The 23938-nt window shown below is 42.5% G+C and overlaps 1 protein-coding gene across 2 annotated transcripts in view; it reads right to left on the bottom strand.

The window, feature by feature from the left end:
* Positions 1–22792, bottom strand: part of SLC12A6 (solute carrier family 12 member 6) — a 95742-nt gene extending 72950 nt beyond the window's left edge. For both annotated transcript variants that reach the window (XM_004609531.2, XM_004609532.3), the window contains exon 1: positions 22382–22792. In XM_004609531.2, the coding sequence (XP_004609588.1) occupies positions 22382–22652 (271 nt within the window). In that variant the 5' untranslated portion in view covers positions 22653–22792. The remainder of the gene's footprint in view (positions 1–22381) is intronic.
* Positions 22793–23938: the final 1146 nt, after the last annotated feature.

Here is a 23938-nt window from a genome sequence, read left to right as displayed (position 1 = left end):
GCACTTAAAAAATGATAGGGTACAGTTAGATAGTACAGCAGGTCCAACACCTGCCTTGCAGGCAGAAGACCCGGGGGTTTGATCCTGGCACTCAGAATAGTCTAAGCCCACTAGGAGTAGGCCCTGAGCACCACAAAAGTGATCCAAAACCAAAACCAAACGAAAGGTAGTTTTTGTTCTTTGGGGTTGGTTTTTCGTTTTGTTTCGTTTTGATTTGGTTTTAGGACCACACTCAGCAGTGCTTACTGCTGGCTCTGAACTCAGGTATTACTCCTAGTGGAATTCAAGGTACTATACTGTAGTGCTGGCGATCAAACCCTGGATTCGCTGCATGTCTGCTGCATGCAAGGCAGGTGCCTTATCCTCTGTACTCTCTCTGGCCCCAAGATAATATACTTCCTAAATGCATTTCTTTTATTATAACTTTTTTTCTCTCCTCGAATATGAACCAAAAAACACTCAATGGAAAAAAAAATGTGACTGTTACATAATTGTCTAGTTGAAAGGTGCTTGCAACAAAATCACATTCTGGGGTTTTGGGGGTTGTTTTTATTTTTGCCATGCTGGGGTTGGAACCTAGAGCCTCACCCATGCAAAACATATTCAATTTCGTATTAATAAGAAAAACAAAGCATAGAACTTTATGGCATTTCAAGCAACTGCTCCAAAAAGACCATTCTATCTTCATGAATAATTTATTCCTTTATAAAAAAAACTAAGTTATTAAGTGTTTTTCTCATATGCATTTCTCTCCTTCCCTACTAATTAAACCTATGAGAAAGATAAATAACAACTTGGAAAATATATTCTGTTGCTCACTAATCGAACAACAGTTCATTCAGCTGGATACTTTCTGCGCTGTCATGGAAAATGCCAAATAAAAAGTTTATTAAATTCAAGTTAGATTGTATTTGTCACTATGTTCTTGTCCAAAGCACTTACTATGAAAGAAAATAAATCAAGCCTAACTATGTCACTTATTACAAGTCATTTGCTATCAAATTCTTAATAATTTTCAAGGTGACTGTTCATAGAATAGAACACTTAAACAAAGATCTAATCTGAATAAAACAGAATGCCTCAAACATAATGGGAGTAGTGAAGGTAAAATAGTGGTGAAGGAAATAAAAATAACACGAAAAGTGAAATAAGATACATAAGGGTTTTGTGTAACTAATAAACACACATCAATGACAAAAGGCTTAAAGAGATTACAATCTAAAGGCAGCAAATATACATAACTAAGAAAGTGCAGCTTCAAATACACACAATCCTGAAACCTATCCTATCTTCTTTGATAAAATTGTGGATAATAAGGTTCAAGTTCAAAGCAGGTTGTATTTACTTTCAACTTAATTACTAAGATGAAAATAACCTGTCCTGAATTTTCATTAAAAAAAAAAAAAACAGCCTTTCTTCTCTTAAAAAGGCTCTCACAAAACAAAAAGTTGTTTTTGTTTTTAGGAAGGTTTTGTTTTGTTTTTTTTTTCTTGTATACAAGTTTTTGATACTTGTTTTTGAAAGTCCTTAAGTTTGAGTCTTAAAAATTCACAAAGACTTGGTAAGGCAGAAGAAAGTCAACAGCTGTTTACTGCAATGTGTTTACTACTTGCTGAGGGAAAAGTCAGAATCATGCTGAAAGAAATTTCAAGCGATTAGTTCATTCCCTTCACCTTCATTCACGCAACTGAGAACTTGTTAATAATTTATGAAATATACAGACCTTTCTATAAAGGGCTTCAAACTACGATTGCATTTAACACCTCAACATTACAAAGATTTTAATTGCATGTTTAAAAATTCAAAACCACTATTCCCCATGCAAGTGTAACAGTTACCCTTCAGAGAAAATAGGGATAATCATTATTCATATCACATTATGGGTGATAATAAATTCATCACATCGACTGAACCTAAAGCTATGATACTCACCACTACAATCATCTACCGTACTTCTGTTCATTAAGAATTCTTAGATCGACCAGAGCCAGAGAGATGGCTCAACAGGCTGGGTACAAGCTTTACACATAGGAGGACCAGGTTTCACCCCTAGCACAGCTTGGCAGCCACCTGAACACATTCCCCCCCCCACCCAGCAAAGAACCAGGAGTATCCCCCAGCACTGGTGGGTGTGGCCCCCCCAAACAAGGGGTTGGGGTATCTCAGATGATTTGCTATTGAATTGTTTAGCTGGTAAACTGAGGCAAAATACTGAATAACTAGAGAGTCAAGAGCACAAAGTCCACCGTACGAAACTACTGAACCATGCCCCTTCTTCATGCACTTTGACAGATAAAATTCAGACTAAGCAAAAGGAGAATTCGAAATTCCAGACAAACTGACTTTGAATGTGCCTTTCTTTTTTTGCTTGAAAACCTGTTTCATACATTGCCAGGATTCAATTTCACCTGCAGGTAAGGAACACAGAACTCATTGTAGGGAAAAACAAATCAGAGTGTGAAAAAAGTTACCAGAGACACAATGGAGCCAAACTGTTGATAAAAAATATTTCAACCATAATACTTTTTTCTCCTTCGTTAACACGACATTTAGAATATTTTAGTTTCCATCTCCTAAAAAACAAAAACAAAAACCCCACATAGTTCTCAAAAGCTCCCAAACTGAGGACTCACCTGGTTCATCTGAATGCGGACTGTGGGCTTTTACTTCTGCTAAACCGATCTCTTCCTCTTGGGAGACTGAAGCTTCTGCCCCCTCCTCTTTATCCTCTACCTTTGTCACGGTAAAGTGTGGCATTTTGGCTAGAAATGCTGCGCTCCCTCTGTACAGAAACTAGTAGTCGGCGTTCCTGTCTGCCTGTCTTCCTCGCAGTGCCCTTCCAGACAGATCGCTGCCTACGGAGACTGAGGCTGAGAATCGGGAAGTACCTTAATCTCACGTGACCTACAGCCCTAAAGGAGTGGAATGCTGGAAGACACGCCTTCCACAGTGTTTATCATTCACTTAAAAAGGTTAAGCACTCCACCCTTACTTTATTGCTATTAAGCTCAAGAATCCTTAGAATTGTTTAGGTTCCTTTTCCAGAATGCCAGAAGCAGGAATGTGCGCAAATTCACAAACTCTGGCCACTGTTTGCTCACCAATTTATTTCTTTCACTTAAGCTTTAGCCATCCTTAATAGTACATGTAGATCTCAACCTCTGCCCTCTTAACCCTACTTAAGAAACGAAACATTAAAAACCAAACTGCCTTCCCTAAACAAAGACAAGAAAAAACTCTACATTTATTTAGAAAATGAAACATCACCTTCTAATCATCAACTTGAATACTTGTTGCTTTTAGGTATTCTTGAATGATAATTTTTAACTTATCATTCTGATGAGACCATTCAGCAAGGATATAATACACCAACATAATTTACTCAAGCCATAGTTCTAGATAGTAGTAGATGTGTAGTACATCTAGTAGGGTATAAAAGAAGTGACAGTAACTTTCCCAAAAGCCCAAATTTGTTTAAAAAAGCAAAACATTTTTAAAGGGAAGGGTTCAGTATTTTTTGTATTGCAGAGAATGGGTAAATATCTTTGAAAGCAAAAATATTAAGACAAGCCTTCTGATTAAGAAGCCTATGATTCTGTCTGTGTACACAGAAAATAGCATACTTTCCTCTTTGTACATTTTATCAGACAACTGTATCAAGTTCTCAGCTGATGACTTTAACTGGAGAGCAGTGAGGCCCTACCTTGGCACTTAAGAAGGGAATTCAGTAAATTGAGCCCTGTGCTAATTTCTACCTTGAGGTAATATAAGAACTTCTTTAGTAACACCTGACAAGACTGTGCTAATTTAACAAAGTAACTGGTGGCTTACAATCCTCATTTATCTATTCAAATAGGTATGACCATTTCTATAGTATCACTTACAAATGAGAAGGAAGTCAATAGTTAAAAGACCTGCTCTGTGCTGTGCGCAGAAGCTTTACATCATGATCATATTTTCCATTATAAAAACTGAAACATTAGGCTAAGAAACTTGCTTAAATTATAGGACCTGAAAATGGTGTAACCCAACCCTATAATACTCTTATGGTAAGCAGCATAAAAGTTTCATATAAGGAAAACACATACAGACTCCTATAAATTTTGTTCTATAGATTCCACTGTAGAGAACTGGTTTGTAGTCTTGATGGTACACTAGAATCACCTGGGGGTGATTTTTTTAACCTACTGTTGTCAAACTTCCATCCCAGACTCTGATTTAATTGCTCTGCAGTAGAGTCTGGTCGACAGACTTTTAAAAGTCCACCCAAATGGTTCTTAAAAGTGCAGCCAATGTTGAAGGAGAAAACTTTTATCACCAAACAAGTCTTGGAAACAGACAGGTGTGCATACTTTCTTTGGTGGTTTTTACTCTTTACAACTGAAACAGCTACTCTACTTATTAATTCAAAAGAACTGAAAGCAATTGACAAGAGCTGCAGAAATAGCACAGGAGATAAGGTACTTGCCTTGCATGTGGCCAAGCCCAGTTTGAATCATCCCAAGTACCAGACAAGGTCCCTCAAACACCTCGAGAGGTCACTCCTAAGTACAGAGCCAGAAATAGTCCTGAGCCACTTTGGGTGTGACCAAGTCCCCTCACCTTAAGATAAAAGAAAACAATTGCCAATCTATAAAACATTTCAATATCATCTTGTAGCACTGCCGTCCCGTTGTTCATCGATTTGCTTAAGTAGGCACCAGTAACATCTCCATTGTGAGACTTGTTGTTACTGTGTTTGGCATATCGAATATGCCATGGGAAGCTTGCCAGGCTCTGCCGTGGGGGCGGGATACTCTTGGTAGCTTGCTGGGCTCTCCGAGAGGGACAGAGGAATCGAACCTGGGTCAGTCACATGCAAGGCAAAAGCCCTACTCGCTGTGCTATCGCTCCAGTACAGTTCAGTCAATATCATACTATAGATGTCAAATTTGCTAATGATTTAGGGCCACTATTGACTTCAGTAGGATGGTGCCTTTCATATTTATTTTATAGAGATCTGGATTGTGTTAACTATAGGCTAACCTATCGTGAATGATAGAAACAACAAACCAGTATACAGCCTGGTATATAAGCCTGTGAAATGCTTTCCTGTCACCTCTCTGGTTCTCAAACAAATAGAAGGATAATAAATTCCTGTTAATCTACAATAGGATGAATTACAAATGTCATGCTTTGGTTCATAGGAGTTAGCTATTTAAAAAGTTATCTCCTAGAGTGGACTGAAGGAGGAGAATAGAAAATTGAAGGCAAAGTTAAAGTGTGACTCAAAAAGCTGAGGAAAAGCTGATGAAACAAGGTGTGCAAGTGGTTAGAGAAAGTGGAATGTAATAAAGAACTAAAATATGATAAAGTAACCACAATTAGCACTACACAATCAACATAATTAAAATTGTGCTGAACCACAATTCCAAAAATATCGAGAATGTGGAACAAAAGGAATAAATGTTCCTATATAGTTCGGGTATAAATTGATATAACCAGTTGGAAAAAAGTTGGATATATATGTATATATATATATTTTGTTTTTTGGGTCACACCCGGTGATGCACAGGGGTTACTCCTGGCTCTGCATTCAGGGGACCATATGGGGTGCTGGGAATCGAACCTGGGTCGGCCGAGTGCAAGGCAAGCGCCCTACCCGCTGTGCCAAGTTGGATTTTTTTAACCCAGCAATTCAACTTTTTGTATATTAATTTTACATCTTTTTTAAAGGTGGCGCTGGGGGACCATGAAATGCCAGGGATGGAATCTGGAGCTCCTACACAGCACAGCACATACTGTAGCCTGTTCAGCTATATCTCCAGCTGGTTTTAATTCATCTTCTCTGCTATACCTTTTGACAGAATAAACTCCAACAATTTACACACGCAGTTTTACACACTTTGAAAGCCGTATGTACATTCACAAAGAAGGTTGGTGGGAGTGTCATTTTCATATGAAAATGGATTCTGACTTGGAAATAGGATCAAATCATAGACTCTATTTTGCCTCTCTTTCCTTCTCTCCTCCTTATCCTCTTTTCTGTTTGTGTGTGTGTGTATCTGTGTGTGTGTAGGGGGGGGGCGGAGGGTTGTGCACTTGTATCCCTGGTATTGAACCCATAGCCTTAAACATGCAAAGCCAAGCTCTACCACTAAAGCAACATCCCCGGCCCTCTCATTCCTTAAAATTCCATGTCATTTTGGACAAGTAAGATTATAAAAGATAAATTCAATTTATTATTATTACATTCAAAAGGCATGTGATTGTTTAATCAAACTCTGCAAGTTTCTAAAAACCCTCAATTTCTGAACTTATGTTCTCACAGATAATGAACAATTCATGAACCAGCACAATCTGCATAACACACATAACAGCTGTTAGAGAATGTTGTAAACATTTCACTAGCAGAATACCAGAAGTTCACCACTTCAGAGCTATGCCTGGTGTTTGGAAACTACCCCTGCTCTTTTATGTTTTGGTTTGGTTTGGGGCCATACCTGGCAGTGCTCAGGGCTTATCCCAGCTCTGCACTCAGGAATCACTCCTGGCGGGCTTAAGGACCATAAAGGGTGCCAGGGATTGAACCCTGGTTGGCCACATACAAAGCAAATGCCCTACCTGCTGTATCAGCGCCTGTCAGTGTTTTTTGGGGATTGGGGGCCCACACACGGGGCTGATTCCTGACTCTGTGCTCAGGGATCACTACCAGCAGGACTCAGATGACCATATGGGGTGCTGAGGATCAAACCCAGGTCAGCTGTGTGAAAGGCAAGCATTCTACCTGCTGTACTCTCAAAGCAGGTGAGTGTACAGTACACACCTTGCACACACCTCTCACACAGCCTTGCACACACCTTGCACAGGTTGGTCTTAGGGCCACACCCAGTAGTACTGAAGGACTACTGTTACAGCCCCAGTGTTCTTTTTTTTTTTTTAATATTTAAAGTAGGAGCCATTTCAAGGTTTTGGGGCCTGAAAGTCTGGTATACAGTAGCCACCAGGGAACCTGGTGAGAAGGGAAGAATGGACATGAAACTCTAATTCAAAAAGACAGGTACGCTTATGTTCATTATAAGTGAACATACTTGCAATAGCTAAGAGTTGGAAACAATCCAAGCACCGGATTACAGATGGTAAGGAGATTTAAAAGGTATGTATTACATTGAACTCAACTATTAGGGAAAGACAAATAGTAGATGATCTCATTGCTATGTGTGATATAAAGAAAAAGACAGGGGAACAGATAAAGTCCAAAGAAAATAAACCTGTAAGAAGGAGAGGTTGGGGGCAGAGTTGATAGTACAGAAGGCTGGGCACCTGCCTTGCATGCAACCAACCTAGGTTCGATCCCCAGCATCTCATATGATCACCGGATCCTTGCCAGGAGTGATCCCAGAGCACAGTGTCAGGAGTACTCCCTGAGCACTGTCAGGCATGACCCCAAAACAAAACAAAAAATTTATGAAAAAAGGAAAAATAAAAACTTAGACTCTGACTGGGCTGGAGCGATAGCACAGTGAGTAGGGTGTTTGCCTAGCTCTCGGCCAACCCGGGTTCAATTCCTCTGTCCCTCTCGGAGAGCCTGGCAAATTACCAAGAGTATCCCGCCCACACAGCAGAGCCTGGCAAGCTAATCATGGCATATTCGATATGCCAAAAACAGTTAACAACAAGTCTCACGATGGAGATGTTACTGGTGCCCGCTCGAGCAAATGGATGAACAACAGGACGACAGTGCTACAGTGCTAAACTCTATTAACTAAGGCTAACAAAGGCAGTGAGTAAGTAGGTTCAAAGGGTAGAGAAGAGGGTGCAATGGGCTATGAAGGCACTTTGCTGGGCTTGGAGGAGATGGGCAGGAGGAGGGGGGAGGGCCAAGGAAATGTAGTAATATTGTATCTCTAAAACATAAACATTTACAATCTTATAAACTAACCTTAATAAAATTAAAACAAAAGATGGTCTGTGCTCTACAGTTTTGTGCATACATCTAATTGTTGGAACTCTACAAAATACACCAAAGCATTAGGATTTTTCTTTATTTTGGTAGGAGAGGTTGATTTTAGGTCCACACCCAGTAATACCCCTGGCTCCTTGCTCAGGGTCATTTCCAGCAGTACTCAGGGGAGTGCCAGGGGTCAAATCTGAACACTCAGTCCTTTAGCTATTCCTCCAGTCCTAATTACAGGGTTTTAATCGAGAATATTTTCTTTTTTTCCCTCTTATAAAATCTCATTAAAATGATGCATTATCTCCGGACCCGAATTGGGACAAGCAACACCGGGGAGCCAGACGGAGGAGGTGCAGCCAGCACACCTTCTCCAGATGGAGCCCTGGCGACACTGAGCAGCAACTAACACGGCTCCGGGATTCGGGACTGGGACACATCCGAGCCGCTTGACCTTTTCTAAAACCTGAAAACATACAATCTTTTTTTTTTTTAAATTTAAATTTTATTGAATCACCATGTGGAGGGTTACATAGTTCTCAGGATTATGTCAGTTATACAATACTCAAACACCCTTCCCTTCACCCATGCCCATATTCCATCACCAACCACCCCATTTTACCTCCCGCCCCCTCCCGACCCCCCAGTCCCCACCCTTGTAAGTGATGTTTCACTTCGTTTACGCTTTATCTTGGTTACAGTCCATGTTTCAACACATAACTCACTATTGTTGCTAGGGTTTCCCCCCAAAAAAGAAAAGACAGTCCCACTGTCAAGGAAGCATTTGATGGCTCTCCATTGCTGAGAATGTAGAGATATTAAGTCCCGCTGTTTGTTACATAACTTTTCTATTTTTCCCCCCCTCGTCCCGCGCCACCGAGATCGCGCCTGTTTAGTAATCACCACGCTGCCTGACAAAGGGAAAACAAACCAAAAAAGAAAAAACATACAATCTTTTAAAGGAAAACTAATTATCAAATGCTACCTTAGTAGAGCTATCTTGTTTGGGGGTATAACTCCCACAACAATAGTGAGTTTTGTGTTGAAATATGGAACATAATCAAGGTAAAGAGAAAATGAAGTGAAATTCATCAGTTATACAGTTGGGGTGGGGGGCGGGGCGGGGGGTATTCTGGGGATTTTGGTGGTGGAATATGGGCACTGGTGAAGGGATGGTGTTTGAATACTGTATAACTGAGACATAAACCTGAGAACTTTGTAACTTTCCACATGGTGATAAAATAAAAAAGAAAAAAAAGAAAAAATAATAAAATAATGCATTATTTTATATCACTGTATCACTGTTATCCCGTTGTCTGTCGATTTACTCGAGTGGGCACCAGTAATGTCTCTATTCCTGACATGCCTCAGCCCTGAGGTTTTAGCAGCCTCTCCTTACTCATCTTTCCCGATTGGAGGCTCTTCCAGGGTCAGGAGAATGAGACCTATATCCACAAAATAAATTTCATCTTTCTATAAAACATACCTAAACTTTTGTGACTATTAAGAAACTTAAATATGGAGCCAGACTGACAGTACAGCAGGTAAAGTGCTTGCCTTGCATGAAGCCAATCTGGGTTCAAACCCTGGCACCCCAGATGATCCCCAAGTCTCGTCAGGAGTGATCCTTGAGTGCAGAGCCAGGAGTAAGCCCTGAGTACTGCCAGGTGTGGCCCCAAAACAAAACAAACAAAAAACTCTATCAAAAGACATATCAATACCATAAACTTTAACATTTATCTAAACTATATTTTAAAATCTCTTTAAAATGGGGGCCAGAGTGAGAGTATAGCAAGTAGGGTGGGGTGTTTGCTTTGCACATGGCCAACTGGGGTTCAATTCCCAGCATCCCATATGGTACCCCCAGAGTTACCAGGAGTAATTCCTGAGTGCAAAGCCAGAACTAACTCCTGAGCATGTCCAGGTGTGGCCCCCACAAAAGTGACATTTGGTATTGTCTGAGCTGGCCAGACAAGGAAAGGGATCAAACCCAGGTAAGTCTGAGTGCAAGGCAAGCACCCTACCTGCTGTACTATCTCGCTGGCCGTGCAAAACCACATATTTTAAACAAAATTATACATCTTACAATCTCACTACCTTGCATAAAGTTACAGTTCACCACAGTGTGTGCCAAATTGAAATAAAAAGTTTTGAGCACTGCGAGGTGTGGCTCCAAATAAAACACACAAAAAATAACCCTCCCCCCAAAAAAAAATAAAGGAAAGAAAAATACTGTAATATAACAGCATATTCATTTATATTTTTCCTTAGAGCTACAATTGGCATTCCTCAGACTACTGATGGCTGGGTATTCAGGGATTACTTGCGACAGTACTGGTAAGCCACGTAGTACCAAGGGATCAAACCTAATCTAGGAGCACCCATGCGCTCCAGCTCTTTGAAGCATCTCTCTGACCCACAGAAACTATATTTACTTAAAGAAGGATAACAGTCACTGGAATTGGCAATATAGTGTAATTACATTACAATTATATATTTTATATGTATAGTTAATTATACTATATAATGCAAACCACTTATTTTGATGGGAAAAAAACTACAGTGGACTAAGCATGCACTCCAGTCTCATAAACCATCTTCCCAGCTCAAGTTTTCTTTTTCTGTTGTTGTTTTGTTTGGGGGCCACACCCCAAGACGCTCAGGGGTTATTCCTAGTTACTCAGGAATTGCTCCCTCCTTGGAGGACCATATGGGAAGTCAGGGATCGAACTCAGGTCAGTCGAGTACAAGGCAAGTGCCTTACCTGCTGTACTATCACTCTGGCCCTCACCTTCCCTTTTGAGTTTAGGTTTCCAATGCTGACTTTACTTGAGACTCAACTAAAGGGTGGGGGAAATAGACCCTGGTGGGGTGCTTCCTTCCATGTGTGAAGCTCTGAATTATTCCTAACACCACAAATCAACAACTACTAAAGAGTTTTTAAAACCTACCAGAGTGCAATTAAATCAAAAGTGATTTTTAAAAAACATTTTGGGGTGGACGGAGATGTGATTCAGTGTTAGAACAACACCTTGTAGAAACTCGGTTTAATCTCATAGACCACCAATAGATAATAAAGGCTCTCTGCGGGTGCTGGGGAGATAGTACAGTGGGTAAGGAGCCTGCCTTGCAAGTGGCTGACCGGCTTCCAATCCCTGGCACTGCAAATGGTTCTTCAGCACTGCCAGGAGTGATCCCTGAGCACAGAGCCAGAAGTAAACCCTTCTTTAACATGTTATCTAAACTATACTAGTAGTTGTTTTGTGGCCCACAAACAAAAAAGTTCTTTGGGTCATTCCAATAAGCAGTCAGATCACTGATCTAGCACATATGTTTCATTTGCCTTTATCATTGTATATTGAATTTAAATTGGTACATAACATAGTACACTAATTTCTGATATAAAGACAACACTTTTATCCCTGATGTCAAGAAACATTCAAACCGTTTGTAAAAAATACTACACAAATAAAACAACAACAACAACAAAAATAGTGAAATAAGTAGTACAGCAATGGTCTATATAAAGTACATGAACAAAAAGAACTGATCTATTCTGGGCATGAGATTGAATCTGAAAAGGGTCAGAGAAGTAAACAGGGACTTCTCTATATTATTTTTGTAACTGTGTTACCTAACATCCCTCAGTAAAACCTTGATAACAGCCAGTCACAAAGTTGGTATATTTAGACCCCTTTGATTCAAGTGGCTTTTACTTCTAATTTCACTTAGAAACCTTATTCAGGGGGCTTCATATCATATTACTTTTAGTTTTCTGTATATTTCTATTAGTTTTTAATTAATTTTAAAATTGAAGTAAGTTGTTTTTTAAATGTTTTATCATAAGTTATTTTTTAAATGTAATTTTTAATTTTTTATTATTTTTAGAGTAAGGGGCTTAAAAATTAGGCTTTGGTTTTAATGTAATTTAGGCAAAAGTTGGAATTGCTTTAAAATATGATTTGTTTTAAAGTGTGCTGTAGATGTCATCTGAAGATACATGTCTTATTATGTACGTACACATGTGAATTTCCGCCACCCCAGTGGTTCTCAGGACTTACTCCTTGCTCTGCCTGTACTCAGAACTGTCTGCCATGCACAAGGTCCCTCATCTGAGGATATTTATGTCCTTATATTAATTCATCAACTCGGGGTTACCAAGATATAACAGCAGAGCCTGGCAAGCTCCCCATGGCATATTTGATATGTAAAAACAGTAACAATAATAGGTCTCATTCCCCTGATTTCCTCTTTCAGGAAAGAGCCTCCGATCATTGGGAAAGATGAGTAAGGAGAGGCTGCTAAAATCTCAGGGCTGGGACGAATGGAGACATAACTGGTGCCCGATCGAGTAAATCGTTGAACGAGATGACAGTGATACAGTGATTATTTTTTTTAACATAGGAGTACTGCTATTTATTCAGCCACTGATTAAGATGACTGAATTGGCATGACTCCACATTTTTTTTTTTATTATTGAATCACCGTGAGACAGTTACAAAGCTTTTTTTTTTTTTTTTTTTGGGTCACACCTGGCAATACACAGGGGTTACTCCTGGCTCTGCACTCAGGAATTACTCCTGTCGGTGCTCAGGGGACCATATGGGATGCTGGGAGTTGAACTCAGGTCGGCTGTGTGCAAGGCAAATGCCCTACCCGCTGTGCTATCTCTCCAGCCCCCGATAGTTACAAAGCTTTTATGTTTGAGATTCAGCAGTACAATGATCAAACACCCACCCCTCCACCAGTGCACACTTTCCACCACCAGCGTCCCCAGTATATCCCCCCGCCCCTGCTCCTATTCCAGTCCTCACCTTGCCTCCATAGCAGGCAATTTCCCCAATACTCTCTCTCTACTTTTGGGCATTATGTTTTGCTCCAATTTTCCATCTACCATTCAAGCCTGCATGCCAGGGGTAGGTGCTAATTTATTGTTCATTGTTCATTCTGAATATCTTGGGTGCCGCAGCCAAATGCTTCTGGAATCCTAGACTGTAAATGGTTGGGTTCCAGAGACATTTCTGTAGGACATTAATCCATTTTGGGATTCAATTGGGCATCTCTGGACCAGGGCTGTTGGTGTGCTAAGATGGCACCCAGAGGCACATTGTGGGTGTAATAGCCAGGCCGACAAGCGGGGTGGGGAGCTGGGGAGGGACAGCCAGGCGCCTTTGCTGCAATGCGGTATGGAGATTTAATTCTGGAACCTGCATACCTGGGCCTTGCTTGTGGAAGCTCTTAGTCGCCGGGATTCCATCTGGAGTAGGCAGGGAGACTGCACCTGCTCCACCTAAGGTGCCCCGGTGAAACTGGCTCGGTATGGGGCCCAGTGAGATCTCTGGCTATGTGGTGTCTTCCAGAAATCACTGCTGTGTCTCTGGCTTTTGATCTCCTTTGAGATTTATTTATGGATCTCTGAAGCAAGGCCAGTAATAGGGTTTACAGGACTGCCAGTGCTTCTGGTGTATTGGGAGGTGGGGAGAGGTAGCCCACCCCAACTCCAAGAAAGCCTGGAGATTTCAGTCACAAAACCCACAAATCCGAATTTTCAGCAGATTATATCTTGGTGAGGTCCGTCCTGAGATGGTGGGGTCAGGCTGGGTGTATGGCAGCAATTTTGTATTGTGGAAGCAAGTGGCTGCTGGGGGCTCTGCTTGGGCAGACACAGGTCAATTTGCCCCCTTCTGATTTACCCCAGTCTGTTCAGCCAGGTGCAGGTCTGAGATTAACTATGTCTTTTGGTCTCTTTCAAGATTTATCTCTGGGTCTCTGAAATAAGACCAATAAATGAGCCTGTATAGCTGAGCCGAAGGTGGTTTGTGTGCATGATTCCCACATACCTAACTTTTGGCTGTTTAATTTCTTGGTAAACTTGGTCCCAAGTTGTTGGAGTCTGGCCAAAGGCATGGCAGCAATTTTGGGATGTCAGGAAGCCTGTGAAGGCATCATTAAGCTGCTGATGCACGCGCCTTACAGGTATAGGTTGACTTGTTGGTGGCATTATATTCCCTAAATTGTAGTTTTTTTTAAGTAATTTTGTAAATGAAACATATTAAGTATATATCAATTCCCCTACCAATGTTTCAAAATTTCTATGTATGTATTTTTTTAAATTTGGGGCCACTGCTGGTGGTGTTCAGGGCTTACTCCTGGCCCTGAGTTCAGGGATCATTCCTGGCAGTGCTCTGGGTGCCAGGGATTGAACCCAGGTCGGCCACATGCAAAGCAAACGCGTTTTCCACCATACAAAGGATCTGGCCCTGTAAAATTTTTGGAGGATGTGTCCAAGCAGTGATCAGGGGCCCTCTTGGATCTGTTCTGAACCACACCTGGTGGTGCTTGAGGGACCATATGAGGTACTGAGACTCAAACCATTGTCACAGCTGCAGCCTCATCAATTGTATTTATTTATCAAAAGATCTGTTTCTCTATTAGATCAATATATACTTTCAGAGCCAGGTGACAGCTCGAAGGAGTGGAGCATGTGCTTTGCATTCAGGAGGCTCAAGTTCAATTCCCAGTACCACACAGTACTCTGACCCCACTGGGCACAAGCCACCACTCCCTTCCCCACCCCAAGCACAGCATATACTAAGAAATTAAGAATGATGCTGAGGATGGAGCAATGGTACAACAAGCAGAATGCTTTCCTTGCAATATGGTCGACCCAGGTTTGATCCCCGGCATCCCATACGGTTGCCTGAGCACCATAAGGAGTGATCCCTGAGCAAAGAGGCAGGAGTAAGCCCTAAGAACTGCAGGATATGGCCCTCAAAATAGAACAAGTAAACAAATATGTGCTTAGTAAATTTTATTTTGAAAATTGAATCACCATGAGATACAGAGTTACACAGCTGTTCACATGGAAGGGTTTTAGTCATACAGCGTTCCCACACCCATCTCTCCACCAGTGTATGCTTCCCACCAATATCCCCACATTGATTTCCTGAGGCACGACAGTGCATGGGATTCTTCACAGAAAATTAAGTACCTCAAAATAGAGGTGTAGGATCTATATAAAGAAAACTACAAAACACTACACTTCAGGAAATAAAAAAGGACACAAAGAAATGGAAACACATCCCCTGTTCATGGATTGGGAGGATTAACACTGTCAAATGGCAATATTTCCCAAACCATCATAAAGATTCAATGTAGTCCTTATAAGGATACCCAGGATATTTTTCAAAGAAATACTGCTTAGTAAACATTTAGTGAAGGAAAATGGTTCAACAGGCTGAAGTATATGATTTGCAAGAAGAAGGTGTGGGTCTAAATCTTGGCATTCCATATGATCTCTGGAGCACAGCCAGGAGGGAACCTCGAGCACTGACCTGAGAGTTACCCCTGAACACCCACTGGGCATGGCTCCAAAGCAAAAAATATATATATATTTTTTCACTGCTTTATTTTTCTTTTTGGGTCACAGCCCGCGATGCACAGGGGTTACTCCTGGCTCATGCACTCAGGAATCATTCCTGGCGGTGCTCAGGGCACCATATGGGATGCTGGGAATCAAACCCGGGTTGGCCGCGTGCAAGGCAAACACCCTACCCACTGTGATATCGCTCCAGCCCCTTCACTGCTTTATTTTTTGTATTATTAGTTTAACAGTCATTTAGGTTAACCAAAGGCAAAATAACATAATGGAAATCAAAATCAGGAGCTTCCATTTTGGCTTTGCCCCTAGGAGCTACAAATAACCATCTTCTATAGTCTTAGTTTCCACATTTTAAAAATAAGGGTAGACCAGAATTAGACTCTGAATCATCTGAGGCTCCCTAACATATTACACCTCTTTATAATATTTTTATTATAAAAGGAATAACTCCTCATGCAGGAATGGAACTAGTGATAATGTGCATATATAAATGTGCATGTGTGAGCTGCTGGATGCCATCCCAGGCACCAGACAGACACACAGATACACACACACACACACACACCACATACATTCTATTTAATGATTTCATTATGGTGGGGGAGGGCACTGAGCTGGGGAGAGAGCATGGGAAGTAGAACATATGTCCAGTATGTTTGCAGCCAAAGTTCAATTCCTGATAGTGCAGGGCCCCCCAAGCATGGAGAATAGCTCTAGCAGCCCCTGAACACCACAGGATCCAAGCATAGCACAAACCAATTGAGCACTAAAGTGATGCCTGCAACAACCATAGCTGAGAGTGGATACTAGGTCCCCAGTGCATCACTGGGAGTAGCTCTTCTATACAAAAAGTCATACGCTCTCAGAATCAAGAAGCCGTATGAGTCTTTCTGAACTATTTATGAAAGAAAATTCCCCCTCTATATCCTCCCTCATAATCACTCTCTTGAGGTGTCCACTCTTAACAGTTCCTTAGGGCATTCTTTGTGCATAAGTAGGTATGAATTCAGCTCTGATACTTTTTTTGTGTGTTTTGGTTTTTTGTTTTGTTCTGGGCCACCAGCTGTGCTCACAGCTTACTCAGGGATCACTCTTGGCAGGACTTGGGAACTATTTGCAGTGTTGTGGAACAAATCTGGGTCAGCTATATACTATCTCTATAACCTGATGCTAAGATTTTTTATTTATTTACCAACTGTAAGTCCTACAAATTCCAAAGGAAGCTTGACAAAATGAAAGAACTATAAAACAAAATTTTAGGCCATATCAAGGGGTGCTAATCGGCAACTCCCAGCTTAGTGTTGGGGTGGGAGTCACCTCAAGTGGTGCCTAAGGAGCCATGTGGTGCCATGTGGTGCTGGGGATGGAACTGGTGTCTAGTGCATGCAAATCATGAGCGTCAACCTGCTGAGCTATTTCTTCCGTCTATAAATACTTTGATAGCAGAGAAACAGTTCAGAAAGCTAAGAGGGCCAACAATAGAATATATTAAATACAGAAATAAGTATTAAAAGTCTCATGTAACGCCCCTGCTTCCCCCATCTATGTTATGTGAATATAAAGCATATGAAAAAAAGCTTGAGAAAAATTCTCTACAGGAAAAATGTGGGAGGCATGGGAGTTAAAAATCATACCAATGTCACAACCACAGTAGGATGAAGAAAAAAGAAAAAAAACCTACAAAACTGCAAGTATTAAAACAGCAAATAGTTACAAAATACATGTTTAATGACAATTTTTTTTGTTTTGTTTTTGGGTCACACCCGGCGATGCACAAGGGTTATTCCTGGCTCTGCACTCAGGAATTACCCCTGGCGGTACTCAGGGGACCATATGGGATGCTGGGAATCGAACCCGGGTCAGCCACATGCAAGGCAAATGCCCTACCCGCTGTGCTATCACTCCAGCCCCTAATGATAAAAAAAAATATTGTAGAAAAGGTATTATTTTCTTATACTAAATATATATCCCTCCCAAAAATGTACATTACAATTATTACCCTTGATTTTTTTCCAAGAACACTCTGAAGATCTATATGTAACAAGGCATTTATATATCATAAAAGGCAATGGTAGAATAATATGGGGCTGAAAAGATGTACAATAGGTAAGGCACTTGCCTTACACGCAGCCAACTTGGGTTCAATCCCTAGGTACTCCCATAGAGTACCCCAGCCCTGCCAGGATCGATTCCTAGCACAAAGCCAAGAGTAAGCCCTGAGCACAGCAAGATATGGTCCAAAAGTAATAATAATATGCTTTTTAAATTTTGATTTTAGGAGCTGATTAATGCAATTATGAGGAATCACTTTCAGGTGACAAGGATTTGAACACTGGAGCACTGAGGACGGAGATTTAGGATGTTGGCTTTAGGTGTCTTACTGTTTTTGATTGCTTCTGATGGGAGAAAATAATTAGAGGCATACTGCTGCATGTGCTCTATAGACATAAGAATCCATTTGTAGAAATCATCTTTTTATTTAGGCATTGGGATATTGAATCTCAACAGTGTAAACATTTGGAATATATATGTATGTATACGTATATAATATATATACATACATATGTGTATATATATATACATATATTTGGTTCTGTTTCTTTGCTGTTGGCCATGCCTGGTCAGATTATGCCATCAGTATTTCTGTCCTGTCAGCATGTACACCAGTGGGAGGGAGGGGGAGGGGAGGGGGGAACAGTGTGTGTTTCGAAAGTCAGTACACTCTCTGTATGAATAAAAGTGCCAAGTTCGCAAAAGACTAAGGAATGCTTTCAGTTTCTGAAGGCACTTCTTGATGATGGATCAAGAAATTTTGTTATCTAGGATGTACTGGTGGGACCCAGGGCTGAGATCTCCAAGCCCACTTGGATCAGGACTGGGCCTCCTCCACCCAGATCCCCCATTTTCCAGTAGCTTGGCAGCTATACCCACAAACTGCCCCCGGCGTGTAATCCCATCAATGGCCAAGATCCAGAGACTATAAAACAAAGCTCCCGGAAGTGAATGTGGCCCTGCACTCAACCTCTTATTGTCTGGTTATCCCTCTTGGAGAACCTGGCAAGCTACTGAGAGTATCCTGCCTGCATGGCAGAGCCTGGCAAGCTCCCTGTGGCGTATTTGACATGCCAAAAACAGTAATAATGATTGGTCTTGGTCTCATTCCCCTGACCCTGAAAAAGCCTCCAATGCAGCAACATTGGGAAGGAGGAATAAAGAGAGACTGCTAAAATCTCAGGGCTAGGACGAATGGAGACGTTATTGGTGCCTGCTCAAGCAAATAGATGAACAATGGGATGACAGTGATACAGTGAAAATTTAGGCATCATTATTTATAACACTGTCAATGATAAGGTTTCATGAATATGATGTTCAAATACCACACTCTGATCGTGTTCCTTCCTCAAAATATTTCTAGCCAGCTCCCTCTAGTGGTGGGGAAAATATATCAAAGGATGAGATGAGAATTTGGTGAAGGAAGGGGTTGGGAAAGAAGGCTGGTAGTAGTTGGGACTCTGTGCAAAGGCGATACGATGCCAGGGACTAAACCCAGGCTTCCCACATACAAAGTATATGATTATCCCTGTGCTTTACATGTTGGAGGTATTTGTGTATTTTATTTACTATTTCACCTCTTTCACCCAAGAAGTTTAGTTTTATTTTGTTTTGGAATGGAAAAAGAATACTGGGAAAATAGGAAACAGTTACCCAAGAATAGAGGATAGTGCTAAACAGGTAACCCAAAACAGGGGAAAATTCTAACAGAGCTAGAGGTAGCCCCTGAACACCACCTGATGTGATCCAAACCAACTAGAAAAACAATAAATTAAAGGCTTTAGCTTTTTTTTTTTTTTTTTTTTTTTTTGGTGCTGGGTACGTAACCCTGAGTCTCACACATGCATGCTCATGTAAGAGTTCTATCACTAGAACAGCCCCAAGATTCAACTTTATGTATTACTCACCTAAACAATACAGATTTCATAGTTACTCGGCTTTACCCCTGACAGTATAAAACAATACCAATCTGGACTACACAGAATACTTATAGGAAAGATAAGAAAAGCAATCTGGAAAAGATTCTGTCAGCAAGTCTAACATTGCTGAATTATGTCCACTTTTAAAAACAAAATAAAAATACAATTTTTGGGCCAGAGAGATGGTACACTGGGCTGGGTGGTTGACTTACATGGGGGCCAGCCTTTAAATTCAATCCTTGGCACCACGTATGGTCCCCCAATCCCTTCCATGACTGATCCCTGATTACAGAGAGTCAGGACTAAATTCTGAGCATCCCTGGGTGTGGTCCCCAATCATAAACAAAAAAGTTAGTAACAGGTCTCAAGTTAACCAATAAATTACCTGACAATTATAGTATTCAGTAATTAACACTGTTGGAGCTGGAGAGAGAGTACAGGGGGCTAAGGTGCTCGTCTTGTATGTAGATGACCCCAGTTCTATTCTGTAATGGCATATGGTCCCCTGAGCATTGCACCACGAGTGCTCAGGGGTGGCTCAGGGGCCTCCAGAGTTGCACCATGGTGCTCAGAGAACCATGTGGTATGGGGAAGCAAACCAGGGTCATCTACAGAAAGGGCAGTATTTCCCTTAACATATGAACTATCTCATTGACAAGATTTTTTTTTTTAATTTTTGATTCACAGCATCAGTGTTCAGGTATGACTCCTGTGTTGCTAGCAGACAACAGGGAGCTAGAGAGAAAATTGGCCTCTGCATATAAAGAACTGTGCTCAGCCCATTGAGCTATGTCTTGGGAAGTTTTCAGCAGTCTTTATGATTTTATTATATTTTATTTGGTGCGGAGGTGGGGGTGTTCCCACACTTAGCAGTGCTAAGGGGCTATTTCTGGCTCTGCACTCAAGTGTGGTTCCTGGCAGTAACTGGGGATTAAATGCCATGCAGGAGACTGAAGCAGGGTCAGCTCCATGTAGTTATGTGCCTTACCTCCTGTACACTCTCTCTAGTCCCAGTCTTTAAGATTTTTAAGTATTCATTACCAGAGAGGTACGCATTAGTAAAATACAGCATAAAACTAAATACATAAAGCAATATTCATTTTTCTTTACCCCCAGCCCCAACCACATAAAAGAGTATTTAAAAAAATCATTTTTAAAAAAGGATTTTAGGGGACCAAAGAGATAGTACAACGAGTAAAGCATTTGCCTTGCACACTGCTGACCCTGGTTCGATCCCTGGCACCTCATATGGCACCCTGAGCCCACCAGGAGAGATCCCCGAGTGCAGAGCCAGGAGTAAACCCTGGCCAGGTATGGCCCCCAAACAAACGAATAAATAAAAGATTTTAAAGGGGCCAAGGAGATAGTACAGAGAGTAGGGTGTTTGTTTCGCAAGCAGCTGACCCGGGTTCAATTCCAGTCATCACATAAGGTCTCCTGAGCTTGGACAGGAGTGATCCATGAACAAAGAGTCAGCAGGAATCCCTGAGTACTGATGGGTATGTTCGCCCAACATCAAAAACAAAAGCAAAAACTTTTAAATCAGCTGACACAAAATGATTTAGGAAGCTAAAGGTCTACTGTGGTCAATGTCGAAACTGGTGAGCATTCTACTAGACACTACAAAGACTGAATTATCCTGTTCTATCCAAAGTTCAAAGTGAAAACGTCATGTGGAACTCAAGACCTAAAAACATCTTTAAAATGACCCTGTTCTGCAGGATAGCATACTACATCTATTCAGCTTCACCTCAAGTGAGCTCTGCTAAAACCACTGTCTCTGTAAGAAACACATACTTTTCCAGTGCCAGGAATGGAACACAGGCCTCACTCATGGGAGGCAGGCATTTTACCAGTGAGCCACATCCCCAGCCAAAATATAATTATTTTTGGTTTGGGGGCCACACCCGAAACAACTCAGGGACTATTCCTGGCTATGTACTCTCAGGGCAGTGGTGAGGGGTTGCATAAGGGTTGCCTAAGAGTCACTTAAGGGTGCTTGATCTCTGGTCCCCCAAATATATACATATACGCGTGTGTGCGCGTGTGCGTGCACGTGTGCGTGCGCGTGTGCGTGTGTGTGTGAACATTTAATTCTTTTAATTTAAACAACACACAAGATAGAAAGTTCCTAAATTTCCTCTACCCTAACCCTTTACCTCTACATCCCCGTTCCCCAACCCGAATCACAAGGCTCCCTAGGTGCAAAGCTTTGTTATATGTCTGACACACCACTTTCTGGTGCTTACTCACTTACTCACTCTCAGATATAATTCTGCAACAAAGACATACATGAATCTACAATATGCATACAATTTTTGTGGGTTTTGTTCCACACACACAAAACAAATCAAGTGACATGGATGTAGTTCCATTTCAAACACCTTAGGGCTCAAACAGCACAGCATCATCAGGCCATCACATTGAGCCGAACAGCCTAGTTTGAAGAGAGCCATTGGCAGTATTCGTCCCCCACCCCAGCCCCCACCTGGCACTGCTTGGGAGATCTCCCCAAAACCAAAATCAATGATTTCTTTCATTGTGAACAAAGCAGTGGATATACTTCCAGTACAGTATGCAGGTAAACCTCATTCTTGCATATTTCTTGTGCTTTCAAACTCTCTTCAATTGTCTCATTTCCCGAGGCATATATATTTCCATATATAATTATATATAATATGTATATTTTAAAATTCGTGATACAGTATATCTAACATTTTTGTTTTGAACTATTCCCATTACTGACCTCAACAAGACACTCTAATAAATCTATTTCTTCACTAAGTTTTAAAATTTAGCATTGTGCTTTAAAAAATAAAAAAAGATTTGAAATTGTTCTTTCACCTCACTTAAATAATAAAAGATGAGAAAGTCAACATATACATCAAATTTTTCTTGCCATATCTCTTTCCACATGCCAAATTATTGGACAGAGACACTACTGTAACCATTATTTCAGAGAGTTCCTTAGCATCTCCAAGGGGTCCTTAGATCCTAACGACTGTTGAAAAGTGGAAAAAACGATCCCTAGTAGCTAGTCATCCTTGATGAACAAAGTAGTTAAGAAACCATCCTGTCATCTCTGGCTCTACTTACCCTCAGAAACATCCTGGGGGTTGGAAGTCCGGTCACTGGCTGGATCCAGCGCCACTGTTACCAGAGACGTGGTGACGCCCGAAGTCTCACTCATCGGCTCACTCCGGCTGGTCTCAGGCATGCTTTCCCGGGAGCTGAATCTCACTCGGGAGCTGGACCGAGAGCTGAGGTCCGGGCTGGTGTCCGACAATCCCGGAATGTCATCGATCTTTGTTGGGGTCACCATGAACCGTACTGAAGCCATTTTGGTAGTGGTTTCTGGAGGATGCATTTTTCTTTTATAAATACAGAGGGGAATAAAGGAAACTTCTGGGAAATCCTTCCCCTTACTGCCAACGATTTTTGACTGCAAAAAAGAAAAAAGGGAAAAAAAAAAAAAAAGGACCCCCCCCCAGCCCCCAGTCACCTTGATTTACGCCACAGGAAAAGCTCCAAATAGGAATGCTTCTATTCAAAATTCAGGCTGACTGTCCTAGAAAGTGCAATGTCTATCCGTAGCTGAGAATATTTCAGAGGAGGGGGAAGAAAAAGAAAAAAAAAAAAAAAAAAAACCAACGGTGCCAATCTCCTGTAAATCGCAGCCTTCAAAGTGAGGAACGACCGCGCATGGCGCAGGGCTGCAGACTCAGGCCCGCAGGTCTCGGAAACGTCACGGGTACATTTCTCACCTTGACCCTAGGTTTGAGCCGAGGGTGTCTGTTCCCCTCCCGGTGAGGTGAAACGTCCCTCGATTCTAGCTGAGCCCAGCGCGCGCTGGCCCACCCAGATCAGGCGCGGAGAGCATGGGTCGGATTGCCAAGCGGTGTGCACCTGACCACCTGTTGTTCGTCAGGTGAAAACCCCACAGGTCTGGCTGGGGGGCGGTGTGCGCAGAGCCCCCCGATGTTCCCGAGGCCGGTAATCCGCTTGAGTCTGCCGGGAGAGGTGCGCATATGCATAACGGGGGCAAATACCCCACACCACGGAGTGGAGGAGGGAGGCGGAGCAGAGAAGGGGCGCAGCGCAGGGGAGGATGCTGCCACCGAGACGTCTGCGGGGGCGGCCCGCCCGGCTCTGCTCCGGCTGCAGGACCTCCCCCCTCGCTGGGATCCTAAGAGGAGGGGAAGCGGATCGAGACGCCGCGGGTCGCAGCTCAGGGTCGCGGCCGGTCGTTGCTAGTCCATCGAACCCACCGCCCGGCACGCTGGGCTTCTCGACCGCGTGTGACACAGGACGCGCCACCCTTGGCCGGGCCGACGCTGGTTCCCCCGTCCGGGCCCCGGCGCCGCTCGGCCCCCGCGCCGCTCCTCCTCAGGGCCCCCGAGGAGAGCAGACGGCCTCGCCGCCTGGCGCTGCCTCCGCCAAAGGCGCCGGCGGCCCGGCCGCGGGGAAGACGAGGTCGCAGGTGCGGAGAGCCGGCGCCAGCTGATGCGGGTGCGCGCGCAGCTGTTGTTTACGAGCCGGTAACTGTTTCGGGGCCGCGGCGCGCGCAGCGAGGCTCGGGCGGCGGCGACGGCGCCCCCCGGCCCCAGACAGACGCCAGAGCGGCCGTTACGTGACCTCGCCGCCCCCGGCCCC

The sequence above is a fragment of the Sorex araneus genome, chromosome 3 (genome assembly GCF_027595985.1).
Source record: "Sorex araneus isolate mSorAra2 chromosome 3, mSorAra2.pri, whole genome shotgun sequence".
Lineage (NCBI taxonomy): Eukaryota > Metazoa > Chordata > Mammalia > Eulipotyphla > Soricidae > Sorex > Sorex araneus.
Note: the sequence above shows the minus strand (reverse complement) of the source record. Positions and strands in the feature narration are given on the sequence as shown.